We start from the raw sequence: 20,000 nt of genomic DNA, 5'->3' as shown, positions 1-20,000 counted from the left end.
CACACAGCAGGTACACACACACAGCAGGTACACACACACACAGCAGGTACACACACACACAGCAGGTACACTCACACAGCACTACATCACACACACACAGCAGGTACACACACACAGCACTACATCACACACACACACACACACAGCAGGTACACACACACACGCAGCAGGTACACACACACACACAGTAGGTACACACACACAGCACTACATCACACACACACACAGCAGGTACACACACACACACACACAGCAGGTACACACACACACAGCAGGTACACACACACACGCAGCAGGTACACACACACACAGTAGGTACACACACAGCACTACATCACACACACACACACCGCAGGTACACACACACACGCAGCAGGTACACACACAGCAGGTACACACACACACACACAGCAGGTACACACACACACACAGCACTACATCACACACACACACAGCAGGCACACACAGCACTACATCACACACACAGCCGGTACACACACACACACACACAGCAGGTACACACACACAGCAGGTATACACACACACAGCAGGTACACACACACACAGCAGGTACACACACAACACACACACACAGCAGGTACACACACACACAGCAGGTACACACACACACACACAGCATGTACACACACACACAGCAGGTACACACACACAGCAGGTACACACACACACACACAGCAGGTACACACACACACACAGCAGGTACACACACACACACAGCAGGTACACACACACACACACACACACACACACACAGCAGGTACACACACACACACACACAGCAGGTACACACACACACAGCAGGTACACACACACACACACACACAGTTCGCTGACCACTCAGTCTCACACTCAGTGTAAGAACGCCGCCGTTGGTGAGGATGTTTTGAAATTCACTATCAAAGCAAGACTGCAAGTATTACCGACCAAGTACAATCTGTCCACCTGGTATCCCCACACTCACAGTCCATTCTGTTTAAACCATCAGGATTCACAACATCTAGAATCCACTGCACACATAACAAATGGATGTAATGCATACAAACACCTGTACATAGCTCGTCATGACCGTATTCTGGACATTGTGTCTGATACAGTACAAAATATCTTACCATCTAGCGCAGCTATGTACAAGCATGCCAGAGTGTTACCAGAGTGGTTTGGTTTTACCAATGACGTTTTTGCCAACATCCCAAATACACCTGATGTTGTCTTTGTTGACACCAGCCACAAGGAGGTACTGATTGTATAAGTAGGCTGCCCCTTTGACCTGTACATGGACCAGACTTTCCAGGACAAGTATATCAAATACCAACCACTACTTGGTACGATAACCAGCCTTGGGTACAAGTGTAAATTCAGTATACTTGTATTTGGAAGTCTGGGCCATGTATATAAATGCACCATGAGGGGTCTGAGAATTGCTACATTGACTAAAAGAAGGGCCAAACAGGTTGCCAAATTTTGCTCTGTCTCGGCTATTATTGGCAGCTTGGCAGTGTGGAGAAGGAGGTATTATGTGTACCCTTGAGTGTTCAGTGCAGCTTAGCCCCAAAATATTTGATTCCCTGTTTGTGTAATATGATTTGTGGAACCAAATAAAGTATTCAAAATGTGTGTGTGTGTGTGTGTGTTTGTTCCAGGGTGTACATGCAGTTCTGTCTGGATGACGTGACGATCCTCAGTCCCTCAGCAGCCATGGCAACACTCCTCAGAGAGAAGGAGGAGAGGAGAGAGGGAGGAGAGAGGGAGCAGAGGAGGACCACAGAGGAGGAGAAAAGAAAGGAAGAAGAGGAAAAAGTGAAGGAGGATGGAGCGATACAGCATGGAGAGATGGAGGATGGAGAGATGCAGGATGGAGAGATGCAGGGTGGAGAGATGCAGGGTGGAGAGAGACAGGGGCGGGTCTCTAACAAGAGGAAGCAAAGAGATGAAAGCACCGACAGATCCAAACCAGACTCCTGTCCCGTCGCCATGGAAACACAAGAAGGAGGAGGAGCCGTGTCGACCTGCGTCTCTGTGGCGATGAGGGTGGAGGGGAAAGAGGGCGTGGCCTGGCGCAACATGAGGATTGGCTCTGAGGGCAAGGGGGCGGGGCTATCCCTGTGTTTTTCGGCCAGGGCCGAGCTGATTGGTCCAGTGCAACGGTGGGGGCGGGACCCCAGGAACAGACGGCTGCAGGAGAGAGAGAGAGACGGAGAGAGGGATGGACAAACGAGAGGAGAGATGGTGAGAAGACAAGTTAAAGTCTACTAGAAGTCGCAGGTTTTGAGGGAAGCGTGCAATTCGGTGTGCAATTCGGTTGTTAAGTCCAAACCAGAAATTCCCTGCACCAGAGTACCAGTGTACTACAGCGGTAGAATGACAGTTCAATCGTTTTTTAGACTGGGATCTATTCATACAACAAGGGACACAGCACTTTCCCGTTTTTCCCATATTTGTCAGCATCTTTGAGCCTCGGAAAAGCGCTATATAAATATAATGAATTATTATTATTACTGAGGCATTTCGAAGACAGCGCCTCAGCCAACTTTGGACCCGGAAACACGTCACGACTTAACAACCCAATTGGCATGCTGGCTCCAGGAATGTCCACCAGAGCTGTCGCCCGTGGTGAACTGAATGTTCATTTCTGTACCATAGGCCGTCTCCAAAGTCGTTTCCCATTCCAATTCATAATGAAGTGAAAGGAAACATGATATTATTGACGGACGTTATCAAAGGCAAACTCAATATACAAAGATTGACTGTAGCAGCTCACAGCACTTCTTTTTTTTATTTTTTATTTTTTTTTATTCCAGTATAGATGTCATGTACGGTACATTGAAAAAGGCATGAATATTTTCTGTTTTTCTCCCTGCCCTCCACCCACCCCTCCCTCTCAAACATGTCTGCATACATATATACATATAGATCTGTCCATCCAGTCACACATACATATAAACAAGTTACCAATTTTACCAACAATTTAGTGAGTAGATAAAAAAAATATATATACATACATATATATCTGTATGGTCGTAAAAAACATAAAAAAAAAAAAAAAACGTTAAGTAAAGAAATAGATAAAAAATTAATTATAAGAAATTATATATTTTTTACAAATATATTCATACATACATACATACATACATATAGATACATACATATATACATACATACACATACACGAACAAATTATAATAATAAAATGTAGAAAAAATTGGGGGGGGAAATAATATCATAAGGAATTCTGCTAGGTTGTATAAATGATGTAGTAGGAGATTGCTGCTTACATAAGTCATATTCAGGCGTCAGATCATGAGCTACAATATATTCATAGGTAAGTTAGTGTCCGTTTTATTTGGAAATGTCATGGTCTCAGAGGCCAAGGCAGACAACAAACTGCTTGGTTACAAAAGCATCAGTTTGTAGGAAGTGCTGTCAGGTTCTCAAAATATGTAATGAACGGTTGCCAGTGCAAGTAGAATTTTTTTGTTGAACCTCTAAGCGTGAACTTAATCTTTTCTAACTTTAGGAAGTGCATTATGTCTGTAAGCCACATGGCTATTGAAGGAGGAGTTGGAGATTTCCATCCTAGTAAAATTCTACGCCTTGCCAGCAGTGTAGTAAATGCTACTATATTAGAATCTTTGGTGGTTAGGAGACTGAAATCTTGTGGAACTCCAAATATGGCTATCTGGGGTGAGGGTTCGAGATTAACAGAAAAAACCTCTGTCAGTATCTTAAAGATAGTAGTCCAGAAGGTTACCAGCCTAGGGCATGACCAAAACATATGGGTAAGATTGGCTGGGGATAAAGCACATCGTTCACACTTGTCCTCTACATCAGGATATATTGCTGCGAGTTTAGATTTGCAAAAGTGAAGCCTATGGAAGACTTTGAATTGAATAAGGCCTAATCTGGCACAAGAGGTTGAGGTGTTAATGCGGTCTATCGCTCCATCCCACCACTCGTCAGTGAAGTTTACATTGAGTTCAGTTTCCCATTTGTTCCTATTTTTGGTTAGAGAGTGTGTGTCGAGACAAGTGAGAGAGTGGTATATATTTGAGATAAGGCCTTTTTGACCTGGTGTGAACGCCATAAGATTTTCCCAGGGTTGGTTGTGTGGCATTTCGGGGTAAGAGGGGTATTGGGTTTTCACAAAGTCTCTGACCTGAAAATAACGAAAGAGATTACTCCGGGGCAAGTTATATTTAGTGCATATCATCTCGAAACTACAAAAAATGTTATTCTCAAAGAGGTTCGAAAAGTTTGTAAGGCCTCTGTCCTTCCAGAGCAAGAAGGCGGAATCCAAAGTGGAGGGAGGGAATAGATTATTTTTATTTATAGGACCATTAATGGAGCTGTCTGCAAACTTAAAGTGGAGACGAAACTGGGCCCAAATCTTAAGGGTAGCTAACACCACTGGGTTGCAGGTAAATTTGGAGAGGGATATAGGCAATTTAGAGTAAATCATTGCAGGAGGGGAGGATATATAGCAAGATTCAGCTTCCAGCAAGCACCAGTCTGTCAAAGGAGAGTGAAGCCAGTAATTTATCTTTTGAATATTGGCAGCCCAGTAATAGTAAATGAAATTAGGCAAAGCCAAGCCACCATTGTCACGGCCTCTTTGCAATGTGTGTTTTTTAATCCTGGGCTGTTTGCCTTGCCAAATGAATGTGGAGATGATTTTATCAAGAGATTTAAAGAATGATTTGGGCAGGAATAATGGGATGCACTGGAAGAGGTATGAGAATTTAGGGAGTATCGTCATCTTTATTGACTGTATCCTGCCTACTAGGGACAGAGGCAGACTGCCCCATCTTTGGAGATCTGATTTTACCTGATCAAGTAGGGGGGAGAAATTGGCAGAAAAGAGAGAGGGGAATGAGTTTGTTATCTGTATACCAAGATATTTAAAGCCTTGAGCTGAGATATTAAATGGTAGTTCGGCTTGTGTGATTTGTTTAGCACTATTGTTGATAGGATAGAATTCACTTTTTCTATAGTTCAGTTTGTACCCGGAAAAACCGCCAAAGCTCTGAAGGATTGAGAGTATATGGGGGACAGCAGAGACAGGGTTAGATATGTATATAAGTAAATCGTCTGCGTATAGAGAGACCCTGTATTCTGCATCCCCACGTAACACACCTCGGAAGAGCTGTGAGGTCCTGAGGGAGATGGAGAGTGGCTCAATTGCTAGCGCAAATAGAAGTGGAGACAGGGGGCACCCTTGCCTTGTTCCTCGTGCTAAGGGGAAATAGGCGGACCTAAAGTTGTTGGTGCAAATGCTAGCTTTGGGGGAGGTGTACAGTAATTGAATCCAAGAGATAAATGTATTGCCAAAACCAAATCTTTTGAGTAGCGCAAATTGATATCCCCATTCCACTCTATCAAAAGCCTTTTCAGCATCAAGAGCAATAGCCGCCTCCGCAGGACTCGAAGATGATGGAGAATGTATTATATTTAAGAGCTTCCTAACATTCGAGAAAGAGTGGCGTTTCTGAATAAAACCGGTTTGTTCTTCTGAAATAATATTAGGTAAGATTTTTTCTAGTCTAGCGGAAAGGGTCTTTGTTAGTATTTTACTGTCTACATTTAGGAGGGATATAGGTCTATAGGATCCACAGTCAGTTGGGTCTTTATCTTTTTTAAGAATAAGGGAAATAGTAGCTTGTGTCAGAGTGGGGGGAAGGGAGCCGTTCGCTAGAGATTCATTATACATGTCGAGTAGAAGAGGGGAAAGCTTGGTATTGAAGGTCTTATAAAATTCTGCAGGGTAGCCATCAGGGCCAGGGGTTTTGTTATTTTGCATTAGTTTAATTGATTTAGTAAGATCATCTATGTCAAGAGATTTGTCCATATTCTCTGCGTTAGCCAGATTAACATTAGGGATGTCGAGATTTGATAGAAAGGTTATCATATTAGACGTATCAGCTGGAAATTCTGATTTATATAGGGAGGAATAGAAAGTGACAAACGTTTCATTTATACTAGAGGGAGTAGATTGGAGAGTGCCCAAGCTGTCTTTAACTTGTGGGATAAGCCGAGCAGCTGCTTGTCGTCTCAACTGATGCGCTAGTAGACGGCTAGGTTTGTCCCCATATTCATAGTATGAGGCCTTTGATCTCAACAAGAGTTTTTCAGCTGTGGACGTAGTCAGTAAGTTGGCTTGTGATTGAAGATCAAGTCGTTTCTTACATAGTTCTGGGTCAGGATTAGAAGCCAGATTTTGGTCTATGTCAGAAATAGCCTTACATATGTTATCAAATTTAAGTTGCTTGTCTTTGTTGTACGAAATTGAGTATGAGATTATTTGGCCCCTGAGAAAAGCTTTCAAGGTTTCCCATAGGAGGGAAGCCGAAGTCCCTTCTGTTTTATTTGAAATAATGAATGAGTCAATTGAGTCTGAGATATATTTACAAAAAATCTTATCTGAGAGAAGTAGGGAATTGAATCTCCAAAGAGGTCTTTCTTTCTGACTGAAACACAACACAACAACAACATATCTGCCTTTTGTATCTACCCTGACCTCCGAGACCACAAAATTAAGTCTTTTATTAATTAAAATAGCTACACCTCTCGACCTACTATTGAGGCTCGAGTGAAAGTATTGGCCTACCCAGTTACTACGTAGTCTAACATGATCTGACAGCCGAAGATGAGTTTCCTGCAAAAAGGCTACATCTGCTTTTAGACGTTTTAAGTGTAGAAAAACCTTAGATCTTTTGACTGGACCATTCAAGCCTTTCAAATTCCATGATAGGAACCGAACATTTGAGTATTTATCCTTATTGCCTAAATTGGTCATATTGTGAGTGTAGCAGGTAAGTAATTGTAAGCATCCTTACAGTGAGTGTAATGCCTTTGCAAGGCCTACTTCCATTGAGTCTTGGAGAGCAAATGATTCCTTGTTTAACAAAGCAGATGACAAAACAAAATAGATGGGGTAAAATAGGTATAGAAAGAAAAGAAAGAAAATGAATAAAAAGAGAAACCAAACAATAAAACCTCTGGTGTGAGTAGCACTTTTCTGCAGACAGTCCCTCCCCAGTCCCTAAGTCTTCTTCCCCAAACGAAAAAGACAGCGGGAAAAAACATCCAAAATGTTCCCAGTTAACGCAACTCTTATACATTCTAACCTTAAAGCACTAAGGGTGGCTCCCAGAGTACAAGAAAAACAACAACAAACAACAACAAAAACAAAAAGAAACAGTGTCAATATGATGAATGAATATAGCCCATATCCAGTGTCGCTAAAACAGAGCTGCCGGGGTTCAGAATACATGCAACACACACACACACACACACACACACACACAGCAACACACACACACACACACACACACACACACACACACACACACACAGCAACACATATACACACACACAGCAACACACACACACAAACAGCAACACACACACACACACACACACGCACACACACACAGCAACCCACACACAGCAACACGCACACACACAGCAACACGCACACACACAGCAATAAGCACACACACAGCAAGCAACACACACATACACACACACACACACACACACACATACACACACACACACACACACCTGCCTATGCATGTATGCTCCCGCTGCGTGAATGATATTATGCGCGCGTATAAACGCACGCCCCTTTAGATATGTCACAGACCCCCTCAACGAACCCCAGCTCCTGCTCCGGTGTTATTTTAGTTCTAGGTAGCCTCTCATACAAGAGCCATCCGGCTATAGATGAAAAGTAATAAAGGCGTTTGAACCGTAAGCGTCAATACCGTTAAGCACACGCACACACATTCAATCAAAGAAGGAAGTAGGTCCGTAATACAGCATCACGCAGCGTCAATTCAAACGCATGCACACCAACACACACATAATATTATTAGCAATAGGAGAAAGTATACCCGAAATACAGCGCTATGTAACGTCACCGTAAGCATGCGCGCGTATATAAACAGTTAGTCATGGTAAGAAGTAAACCCATAATACAGCGCTATGTAACTATGTAATAATAACAGTCAATGAGTTGCGCAATCCCTGAAATTAGCTCAGAGTTAGCTGGATAATGACCTGGGGACTGTTTACTCACGTTATCATCATCCTATGAAGCCTATGTCTGAACGGTTTTCAGTGATTAATTAAACTGGTCCGTGTATAAAGTGTTCAATCGAATCAGGCATATAAGTTCGGTTATAGGTCCAATTGTCCTCTCATAGTATCGCAGTTCAAAAAAGCGATGCAGCCTCCCGGTGAAAAATAAGCACAGTATAAACAAAACATAGAGCTAGCCAGCCCCGGTGGCTTATGATCAGGGTCATATAAATTCAAACCTTCGTGGGTTGTCAACAGTTCACGGTAACGTTATTACGGGGCAAAAAGAAAGATGGTTAATGCTATATAGAAGTTAGTTAGGCTAAGCATAGCTTTAACTTTATACTAGCAGTCATGAAGGTAATCGTTTCCTCTTGGTGTGTCAGCTACAGAATAGCTTATGCTCACCGCATATGGCCATATACTAGTCAGCATCCCCGCCACCATCCACTCCAGCAACGCGTTGGTTATAAAACCGTTGTGCTTCTGGGGCAGTCTTGAAGTCGTAGATTTTGTCCTTGAAGTCCACTTTTAGAAGAGCAGGATAAATTAGACGGAACTTGACCTTCTTCTCGTAGAGCAGTGATTTCACTCGGGCGAATGATGCACGCTGCTTGGATGTGTTGATGCTGTAGTCTGGGAAGAATGGTACTTTACGTCCACGCCATACAAGCTGATTACGATCGCATCTCAGAGCCCGGGCTTTGTCCTGGTAGTAATGGAAACGGACAATCATCACTCTGGGTTGTCCAGTGGGTCCAGGGCGTACTTGGCCAATCCGATGTGCACGGTCCAGCACGGGGGGAGTTGGATAGACATCTTTGCAGACCTCTGTAAAGAACTCAGCCATGAACTTAACAGTGTCCGTTCCCTCCGCGTTCTCTGGAATATTGATGACTCGTAGGTTGCACCTGCGGGACCGATTTTCAATGTCCTCCGCACGGCTAGCGAGAGCTTCATTCTCGGAGCTAAGTCGTTCACAGGTCTTTTCCAGGGCTATAGTCGTGTCACTGTATCCGTTGAGCGCCCTTTCTAATTCAGCAATGCGTTTACCATGGTCAAGGGTGGTTGATTGCACAGCATCTAAAGACTCTTTGAGTGGAGAGAGGGCGCTTTCGATCAATCCCTTAATCATGTCCTTCATGTCCGTGACTAGCATTAAGCGGAGATTTTGTAGGTCGGTAGGCAGGTTCGCTGAGGCTTCGGCCGCCATATTAGCTACTTCGCTAGCGTCTTCTGTTAGCTGTTGAGGTGTAGATGGTCGTGTGCCCCTTTTGGTGCGTTTGTTGGGCATATCCTCGAGACAAGTTGTACACCTGAACTTTTTCTAATTGTTTTTCTTAAAAATATGTTTAAGTGATCACGATAGTTGAGATTTAAAATATGAAATACTGGGAGCCACCCTCCACGCGTCTACCTCCTTTCACATCGTAACCGGAAGCCCAGCTCACAGCACTTCTGATTCACCACAGACTGAACTTGCGCCTATATGTAATGTCCCCATTCTAATGTCAATTAGATAGTTCTCCATAAGCACACTTCTGAAAACCTGTAGAACAGAAAACACGCGGCAGAAAGGTAAGGTCGGTGGGGGGGTTTAGCCGTAAGGCACATCTGTGCAATAATCATGCTGTCTAATCAGCATCTGGATACGCCACACCTGTCAGGTGGGTGGATTATCTTGGCAAAGGAGAAGTGCTCACTAACACAGATTTAAACACATTTGTGAACACAGTTTGAGAGAAACAGTCTTTTTGTGTACATAGAGAAAGTCTTAGGTCTTTGATTTCAAGTAATGAACAATTCTACATTCTCCCTCTGTCTCGCTCCCTCTCTCTCTCTCTCTCTCTCTCTCTCTCTCTCTCTCTCTCTCTCTCTCTCTCTCTCTCTCTCTCAGGTTGAGTTGGTGTTTGTAGATTCATCAGTTTCCTGGTTTCCTCTCATCCAACCAGACACCTTCTACAGACTCATCGCTCCCAACACCCAGGTACTCTCTCTCTCTCCCTTTCTCTCTCCCTCTCCCCCCCTTTCCCTCTCTCCCTCTCTCTCTCTATCTCCCTATCTGCCTCTCTCTGTCTCTCTCCCTCTCTCTCCCTTTCTCTCTCCCTCTCTCCCCCTCTCCCTCTCTCCCTCTCTCTCTCTATCTCCCTATCTGCCTCTCTCTGTCTCTCTCTCTATCTGTCTCTCTCTCTATCTGTCTCTCTCTCTCTGTCTCCCCCCCTCTTTCTCTCTGAGGTTTGGGACTTGGAGTCTTTAGTTTTTTCGGTCTTCTGATTGGCTGTGTTCTTGTCGTCAGGATCCCAGTGTTCTGATTGGCTGCAGTGTTTCCGGGCGGAGTGGCGTAGAGCTCCATACAAGCCCCTCCCTTCTGGTTCGTTCTGATTGGAGGATCCACACCTTGCCACACCCATTTCTGCCTCTGTGCTATGCTCAGGTGAGCCTCTCCCCCACCTCAGGATAGCCCCTCCCCCTCCTCAGGTGTTTGGAAACAGAGAGAGGACGACTTAATTCATGAAGTGGGTCTGACTACAACTACAAATCCAGGCAGATTATGGCTGTTGTACACATTATAATAAGAGCACAGAGATCAGATGTACACATTATAATAAGAGCACGGAGATCAGATGTACACATTAGAATAAGAGCACAGAGATCAGATGTACACATTATATAAGAGTTCAGTTGTACATATTGTATAAGAGTTCAGTTGTACATATTGTATAGTGTTTCCTCCCGGATTTTTCACATTAGTGGCGGAGCGCACTGGCGCTCAAAACAAAGCCGAGCAGGTGATTTTATATAGAAGGTGATCAAATACCAATATATCCTACAGCTGCAGCGGAACATGCGGAACGCGCATTACACACTAGGGCTGCAACAACAAATCGATTAAATCGATAATAATCGATAACGAAATTCGTTGGCGACGAATGCCATTATCGATTCGTCGTCGTATTTTTTTTTATTTTATTTTTTTTTCCGGGTTTTGTTTCCATAACAAACCTACTTCCTGTTGACGCACGCCACGCTGTCTTGCGGCCGGTGTAGGCATCGCGAATCATAGCGCTACCTATGGCCGGAAAGGGTAGAACCTATGACTGTCCTATGACTGTCTGCTGTCAGGACATGCTAGTGAGTTAGCTAGCAGGGTTAGCTCGCTGCTGCCGCTAGCTGACTGTCACTACGCTGCTCGTCCAGCTGTAGTCTGCGTAGCTGTGCTGAGAACCAGAGCACTAACTATGTTTCTATAGAGGAGGGTTACACTAACTATGTTTCTATAGAGGAGGGTTACAGCTAACTTCCTATTGTTTTATTATATAAGTCCTGCTGGGCTCAGCCCTTCCATGGTCTCCTGCTCTCCATGCAAATGCAGAGTGAGGCACTGACTGTCGCCTAGCCTATTGTATGGAGTGAGAGGACACATTGCATTGTTTTGGAGCATATCTGTTATATAAAAACATTAGTGTCTTGTCTGTAGCCTATATTGCACTTTGGGTTACTGACCTTTACATTAAGCAAAGTTATTACCTAAAACAATGCATGTATTGAGCTAGAGTTCAACTACTTTATTGAAACAATCTACCACCATAGTCCATGGTAAACCTATTTGATGTAGCAAAGCCTTTTTTATTTATATTATTTTTTATTTTTTATTAATACTTATTCATTTTGCACATGTATATGTATAGGCCTTTTTTTTAAAATCTTTTCCCCCCGCTTTTTGTGTATCCGATTTATCGATTAATCGATAAGATAATCGGCAGATTAATCGATTATCAAAATAATCGTTAGTTGCAGCCCTATTACACACACACACACACAGAAAGATCAATACGAAGTAGGCCTACATGAGAGTACACGTACACGCACAAAACCGGCTAACGTTACTCATTAACTGTTTACACAAGTAAAATCACAGTGTGACAGTCAGATGGAGCATTCGGTAAACAATGAATGAATGAATGAATGGTCTTTATTGTCATTGATATAGTACAGGCACCAAACAACGAAATTTGGGAGGGGGGGCTCCCCTGGTGCTAGGAAAGAAAACTAAAAACAAGAAAGGAAAAGAGATGGTTTACATAAATAAAGGCTATGTACACTATCCACTATACTATACTATACAAATAAACACTGTGCTGTACTCTATGCTATGCTATACCTATTCTAACATTTCCTATCTCTGAACCTTATTTACCCGAGGGTTGTCATATTGCACATAGTGTTATTGCACATTCATTTAAAGTGTCGCAGTTTGCAGGTTTGAAATGTTCACAGTTGTGTTTCAGTATTGCACTTGATTTCAATCTAGTAGCTGCCATCAAATGTCTAGATTGTCCAGGGCCTAGAACCTAGGTCTTTGCTGTGTTCAGGGCCTGAATGGCCCTGGGGTAGAAGCTGAGCTTCAGTCTGTTTGTCCTTGCGAACATGGTCCTGAACCGCCTGTCCGAGGGCAGCCGAGCAAAGTGTTCGTTCCCAGGGTGGGATGGGTCTCTGGAGATCTTGGAGGCCTTCCTGAGGCAGCGTGTGTTGTACAGCTCTTCCAGAGAGGGGAGGGGGGCGCCGGTGATCTTCTGGGCCGATCTCACGACTCTCTGTAGCGCATTCCTCTCTGCGGCTGTGCAGCTGGAGAACCACACGCAGATGCAGTAGGTGAGGATGCTCTCCACTGCGCAGCGGTAGAAGGTCACAAGCATGTCCTGGCTGATGTGGTTTTTCCTGAGGACTCTCAAGTCGTAGGTGTAGAGGTTGTAGAGGATGGGGCTTAGCACGCAGCCCTGGGGGGGACCCAGTGCTGAGTCTGAGGGCTGTGGAGGTGTGGGAGCCCACCCGCACCCTCTGGGGGCGGTCAGACAGGAAGTCCTTGATCCATGCACATAGAGTGTGATAGTCCCAGGTCTAGTAGTTTGGTCACTAGCCTGTCTGGAAGGATGGTGTTGAAGGCAGAGCTGAAGTCCACAAAGAGCAGTCTCGCGTAGCTGTTTCCCCTCTCCAGGTGGGATAGAGTGGAGTGGAGAGTCGTTGCGATGGCGTCCTCTGTGGACCTGTGGGCTCTGTAGGCGAACTGGTATGGATCCAGGTTGGGCGGGAGGCGTGTGACTATGTGGGCCCGGACTAGTTTCTCGAAGCACTTCATGATGATTGGTGTGAGTGCCACCGGGCGGTAGTCGTTTAGGCAGCTCACCGTGCTTTTCTTCGGGACTGGGATGATAGTTGAGGTTTTCAGGCAGGGTGGGATGGTGGCCTGGGACAGGGACTGGTTGAAGATGTTGGTGAAAACCCCGGCCAGCTGGTCGGCGCAGTCCCTCAGCACCCGTCCCAGGACGCCATCCGGCCCTGAGGCTTTCCTGGGGTCCACCGCCTTCAGCACGCGTCTCACTTCATGCTCTGTGAGGGTGAGGCTGCTGAGAGCTGGAGAGAGTGGTGTTTGTGTTGTGGTTACCTCCGTTCGCCCCTCGTCAAACCGGGCGTAGAAGGAGTTCAGCTTTTCCGCCAGCAGGGGGTTGTCCTCCGCGGCTGTGAGCCTGCTCTGAAGTTTGTCATGTGCTGAACCCCCTGCCACACCCGCCTGGAGTCGTTGCTCAGGAAGCATTCCTCAATCTTCTCTCTGTGGTCTGCCTTGGCCTCCCGGATGCCACGCTTTAGGTTAGCCCTGGTGGTGCTGTACAGCAGTGTGTCCTTCGCTGAGAAGGCGTTGTCCCTCTCCTTGAGCAGTTTTTGGACCTTCACAGTCATCCATGGCTTCGTGTTGGGGTAGACCCGGACACGTTTGTCCACGGTGGCTGAGTTGGTGCAGTTCACTATGTGGTTCAGAACCGACGACGTGAACTGTTCCAGGTCCTCATGCTAGGGATGGACGGTTTTTCGGTTAAACCGAAAACCGGGGTTTATAAAAATAGAAACGGTTTTTTATCAAAACCGTCTGAAACCGTTTTTTTTTTTTTTTTTTTTTTTGAAGAATAAAATAGAATAAGAATAAAACTGGAACATGTCACATGTTTGTCGTGTGTGAAAATAACAATGATACAGTCTGAATCTGCCGCGCAATGAGTGAGAGGTTTGGTCAGTTGTGAAGAATAACTGAGGATTAATATCTAATTGGGATTATATTTAAGGGTAACGAATCACTCTATGGGAAAGATAGTTGCCTTCAGTTATTGGTAGGTAGGAAAGGTTTTTTACAATTACTCGCTTACATTTAATAAGATCATTTTCGCTGCTCTCTGTAAAGCGCATTGGGTCACTTTTGTGAGAAATGCGCTATAGAAATAAAATGTGATTTGATTTGATATCAATCAATCAATCAAACTTTATTTATGTTCTATAGCACAAATCATGCATTGAATGTAACTCCAAGTGCAGTATTTACTAAACCACAATATAATAAAACAAGAGCTATACGGATCAAGAGTGTTTGTGCACAGCGCCACTGTGTGTGAAGGCGCTACTGAAAGTGATGACAGAACGCATGTCTCAGAAGATACGCGGCCACTTAGTGACGCAAAGGTAGTTCTGTATTTATCTCTATCTGTATTAGTACATTTATTTTGAAAGCTCTATTTTGACAGCTCTACCATGGGCACTTTTATTTTGATGGGGCATTCTTTGTTGATTGACTTACGACAGTTCAGGACGAGTCAGTCTCGCGGCATGTGGTTTTTATGAAAAGCTTTAAGTATGTTCACTGCATAATTCTAAGTCTAATATTTCAGTGATTATTGAGCAGTATTCAAATATTTAAATACATTGAGCAGCAGCTGAAACTTTGTCTAAGAACCAAGATATTGAGAAAGCAGTTCATTCAATGAAGACGCTGTTCCAAGAGATGATCTTCCGTGCAGGCGTGCACCCTGGATCAGCGGAGCTGGTGTGTTAAGTGTTCATGTGTTTTCATGTATGGTGTAGCTTACAAAAGTCTGCCTTTCCACTTATATTTGTGAAACTAAGTAGCCTAAATGTGTTGCGACTGTGCTTACGGTGTTTTAATGGTGTTCGACATGAGTGTATTGTAGCAGTAGGGCTCAATTATTTGAAATTGGCGCTCTTTTTTTTCTTTTTTTTTCTCCAAATTTATTTATTTTTTTTAATTTTTTTTACTGTATTTTTCGGTTAACCGGAAAACCGCGGTTTTACTCTCTGACGGTTTTTCGGTTTCAATAATTGGAAACCGTCCATCCCTACCTCATGCTCATATTCCTGCCATGAGGTGTCATTCAGTCAGATCTGCAGTGGAGCGGACCCTGCTGGCCAGGTTCTGACAGTCTTAGTGGTGATGGGAGCACTTTTCCTCATGGGAGTGTAGGCTGGGATCAGGAGGATTGACACGTGGTCAGACATGCCTAGATGAGCTAGCGGTCTAGCCTTGTAAGCAAGCTTGATGTTGGTGTATACCTTATCCAGTGTTTTTTCTCCTCTTGTTGCACATTTAACATGCTGATAGAACTTGGGTAGTACTCCCTTCAGTTCAGCATGATTGAAGTCCCCGGCGATTATATGAACTGCCTGTGGGTCTGCGCTCTGTCCACTACTGATGAAGTCATGTAGCCGCGCTAATGCTAAGCTACCATCCGCGCTAGGCGCTATGTAAACAGATGTTATGTACACTGTGTTGAATTCCCTCGGGAGGTATGTGGGTCGGCATTTAACAGTCAAGTATTCCAGGTCTGGGGAGCAGTGGCTACTTACAGTTTTTGTGTTTATGCACCAGCTGTCCTTCGTAGATATAATGAGGCCGCCTCCGCGCGTCTTCTCACTAAGCAATGTCCTGTCCGCACGGTGTAAAGTGCGGCCTTCTAGCCCGACGGCCGAGTCCAAGATGGAGTCGTTGAGCCAGGTTTCTGTGAGAATAATCACACAGCTGTCCCCCACGTTGTTATTGGAAGCAACCTGCAGTCTCAGTTCGTCCATCTTCTTAGCCAGAGACCTGACGTTGGAGAGAAAGATACTCGGCAAAGCAGGCTTATCTGGGCTTCTCCTCAGCCTAGCTAGCAGGCCTCCTCTGCAGCCCCGTCGTTGCTTGCGATCTCGACGCCGCCGCTTGCGCCTTAGGGTTGGGATCGTATACCATTGTTCACCCGGTGTTCGAGCGATGTCGAGTGGGATGTTCTGCTGTTTCAAGAATTCCACATCCTGGTGCCCCCTCCAAAAAAATAAAAATAAAAAATAAATTCCGTTGTTAGTTACAGTCCTCTCGTTTTGCGCACCAACTTCTAGTAAGTCTAGTCTGCTGTAGGTACTATTTACACAACCGTTCCCTATAAGTACTGACATAAAAATGTACATCCAAATGTACTTAAAAACACTAAAAAGCACCGATGTTAGGAGCCCCTCTAGCCTCGCGTCTGATCGCGCCGCCATCTTGGAACTAAAACAACAACAGCAAGGTAATGCTATCAGTTGAGTTAAAGAAAACCAACTCTTACCTTTGAGGACACCAACATGAGCCCTGCTTACCCGTACCTCTGCCGTTCTGTTCGTGGTGATTTTAGAGGCAATAGATTATTTTTGCCCTGCGCATATTGCTATGAATAGTTTGAAGCTAGGTGCTTGCACGTTAGGTGCGAGAATGCTCGGTTAACCCATTAGCGGGAACATTATTTGTTTCACAAAATAGGCTGATTTAATTGACCATGAACATCAGAGACATACATTACGAATGTCCATTTAAAATACTCTATACTGAGCACTGGTATAAGAACATGAACCAGAGAACAGCAGTAAATGCAATAACCCACAGTCGTCGCTGATGATGTTGCATTTTCGATTAGGATACGTTTACGGGATTAAAGGGACCGGCGAAGAGAGAAATCCAAATGTCCCGCTAAATTCGGACCAATCACAAAACTGTTTTGAAAGCGTGTCGCCTCGCGCCGCGCGCCTGTTGAGAGCGATTCAGTCTCGATTGCAGTGCGAACACAAACGACGAGGTTAATTGCAACATTGTAACATATTGTAACTAACTACGCCCTAAATCGTAACGAAATGTAGGTCTGGAAGCGGCCTAAATCTAGCTTTTTTCAATCTACTTTTTTTCTGTTCTCCGGTCATAATAACTCGCTGCCTTTCTGCGCAGCCTGAATCAAAGGGGACTGTCTGAATCAATTAGTGGCGGAGGAAATTCATTCGTGGCGGCCCGCCACGAATAAATGCATATAGAGGAAACACTGTTGTATAAGAGTTCAGTTGTACATATTGTATAAGAGTTCAGATGTACACATTGTATAAGAGTTCAGTTGTACACATTGTATAAGAGTTCAGTTGTACACATTGTATAAGAGTTCAGTTGTACGCATTGTATAAGAGTTCAGTTGTACACATTGTATAAGAGTTCAGTTGTACACATTGTATAAGAGTTCAGTTGTACACATTGTATAAGAGTTCAGTTGTACACATTGTATTAGAGTTCAGATGTACACGTTGTATTAGAGTTCAGATACACATTGTATAAGAGCACAGAGTTTAGATGTAGTGTGACAACCCTCTCAGGAGGACCAGGGGACTAGGCACACACACCAGCTAGAAAGACCAGGAGACAGCAGGTTTCTATAGCCTCATCTGCATATTTATTCCTAACAGAAAGGGTGAGGGGCACTGCCCACTGGAAGGAACGGCACTGCCGTAATGTTCAATTCAAAAGGACATATAAGGTCCCCACCGGGGGGTGTTCGCCGGCTGGCGTCAGGGGGGATCGGTTGATCCAGGGTTTAGGACGGGGCACCGCCCTCTCTGTAGTCCGGGGGGGTATACTCTGGACCTCTCTGTAGTCCAGGTGGGGGGGGGGTACTCTGGACCTCTCTGTAGTCCGGGGGGGGGGGGGGGGGGGGGGGTACTCTGGACCTCTCTGTAGTCCAGGGGGGGGGGGGGGGGGTACTCTGGACCTCTCTGTAGTCCGGGGGGGGGGGGGGGTACTCTGGACCTCTCTGTAGTCCAGGGGGGGGGGGGGGTACTCTGGACCTCTCTGTAGTCCAGGGGGGGGGGGGGTACTCTGGACCTCTCTGTAGTCCGGGGGGGGGGGGAGTACTCTGGACCTCTCTGTAGTCCGGAGGGGGGGGGGGTACTCTGGACCTCTCTGTAGTCCAGGGGGGGGGGGGGGGGGGTACTCTGGACCTCTCTGTAGTCCAGGGGGGGGGGGGGTACTCTGGACCTCTCTGTAGTCCGGAGGGGGGGGGGGTACTCTGGACCTCTCTGTAGTCCGGGGGTGGGGGGGTACTCTGGACCTCTCTGTAGTCCGGAGGGGGGGGGGGTACTCTGGACTCTGGACCTCTCGCCGTCTGATCCGTTGATGATCGCTTATCCGCAATCCAGGGGTACTCCGTACCGCTCGCCAGACGGGCTATAGTTTAACTGGTCTATAGTTTAACTGGTCTATAGTTTAACTGGTCTATAGTTTAACTCTCTCTCTCTCTCTCTCTCTGTCTCTCTCTCTCTCTGTCTCTCTCTCTGTCTGTCCCTCTCTCTCTCTGTCTCTCTCTCTCTCTCTGTCCCTCTCTCTCTCCGTCCCTCTCTCTCTCTCTCTCTGTCTGTCTGTCTCTCTCTCTCTGTCTCTCTCTCTCTCTCTGTCTGTCTCTCTCTGTCTCTCTCTCTCTCTCTCCTCCAGGCTATCCGTCAGAGAATCATGTCTGTGTCTGAAGTACTGGACTGCAGGTACTCTTCATCATCATCGTCATCATCATCATCATCATCATCATCATCATCACCACCACTACTAGCCTTAACGTGTGTGTGTGTGTGTGTGTGTGTGTGTGTGTGTGTGTGTGTGTGTGTGTGTGTGTAGCTCTACTGTGGAGATAGTCTCGTTCCAGGGAGTGGTCTCTCAGAGGATCACAGTGCAGGACCAGAGAGAGAAGACCCCCCGAGCCACACCCAGGGACAGAGGTGTGTGTGTGCGTGCATGTGTGTGTGTTAGGGTTGGGTATCTCATTTTTAAACCGTCCCCAAAATAAACAGCAGTTTACGGTTTAACTGTATCATTATTATTTTCACACGACAAAAATGTGATGCATGTTCCAGTTTTATTCTCTGAACCAAACATTAACAACATGCAACAAAGCAAACACGTTAACAAAGCATCTATAAATATATAAATACAGATATAAAGCTTGAGTGTAAATACAGCGGGTCGAAAAAAAGGACATGACATTAATTCTCTGGTGTCTGTCAACCAAACGGAATGAAATCAACAACAAATCTATGAGCTCCAATCCAGGACAAATAAATACAATACAACTACAACCTCAATGGGCTTATCAATCGCATTGGTAGGCTTATCCAATAAAAAAAAAGTACGAAGAAATAACAAAAACAGCAGTAACATTAGGCTATTCTTCAAGCCCAGGGCTCGACATTAAGGCTTGTCCGCTTGTCCGGGACAAGTACATTTTATGTTCGGACAAGTGGACTTCCTCCTGCAGAATAAAGGTTCAAAAAAATAAATAAATAAAAAACAGAAATACACTCTATATGTTAATGTGGAAAATTACTATTCTAGCTGCAAACATCTGTTTTTTAATGGAATATCTACATAGGTGTATAGAGGCCCATTTCCAGCAACCGTCACTCCAGTGTTCTAATGGTACATTGTGTTTGCTAATTGCGTTAAAAAGCTAATGGATGATTAGGAAAACCTTGAAAACCCATGTGCAATTACGTTAGCACAGCTGAAAACGGTTTTGCTGGTTAGAGAAGCTATACAAATGGCCTTCCTTTGAGCTAGTTGAGTATCTGGAGCATCACATTTGTGGGTTCGATTATACTCTCAAAATGGCCAGAAAAAGAGAACTTTCATATGAAACTCGACAGTCTATTCTCCTGCTTCATTAAATGGTACCCGCAAAACGCCAGTGTCAACATCTACAGTGAAGAGGCGACTCCGGGATGCTGGCCTTCTAGGCAGAGTGGCA

The 20,000-nt window shown here is 45.0% G+C and overlaps 1 protein-coding gene across 1 annotated transcript in view; it reads left to right on the top strand.

Moving 5' to 3' along the window:
* Positions 1-20,000, top strand: part of ctc1 (CTS telomere maintenance complex component 1) — a gene marked incomplete at its 3' end in the record, with an annotated part of 63,488 nt that overhangs the window by 25,869 nt on the left and 17,619 nt on the right. Inside the window, exons 11-13 of the mRNA XM_080531623.1 lie at positions 2,006-2,247; positions 9,998-10,087; positions 10,397-10,534. Of these exons, the coding sequence (XP_080387749.1) occupies positions 2,006-2,247; positions 9,998-10,087; positions 10,397-10,534 (470 nt within the window). The remainder of the gene's footprint in view (positions 1-2,005; positions 2,248-9,997; positions 10,088-10,396; positions 10,535-20,000) is intronic.

Source organism: Nansenia antarctica, assembly GCF_963989245.1.
Source record: "Nansenia antarctica genome assembly, chromosome: 5".
NCBI classification, from domain to species: Eukaryota; Metazoa; Chordata; class Actinopteri; order Argentiniformes; family Microstomatidae; genus Nansenia; species Nansenia antarctica.
This window is presented reverse-complemented; position numbering and strand designations above follow the sequence as displayed.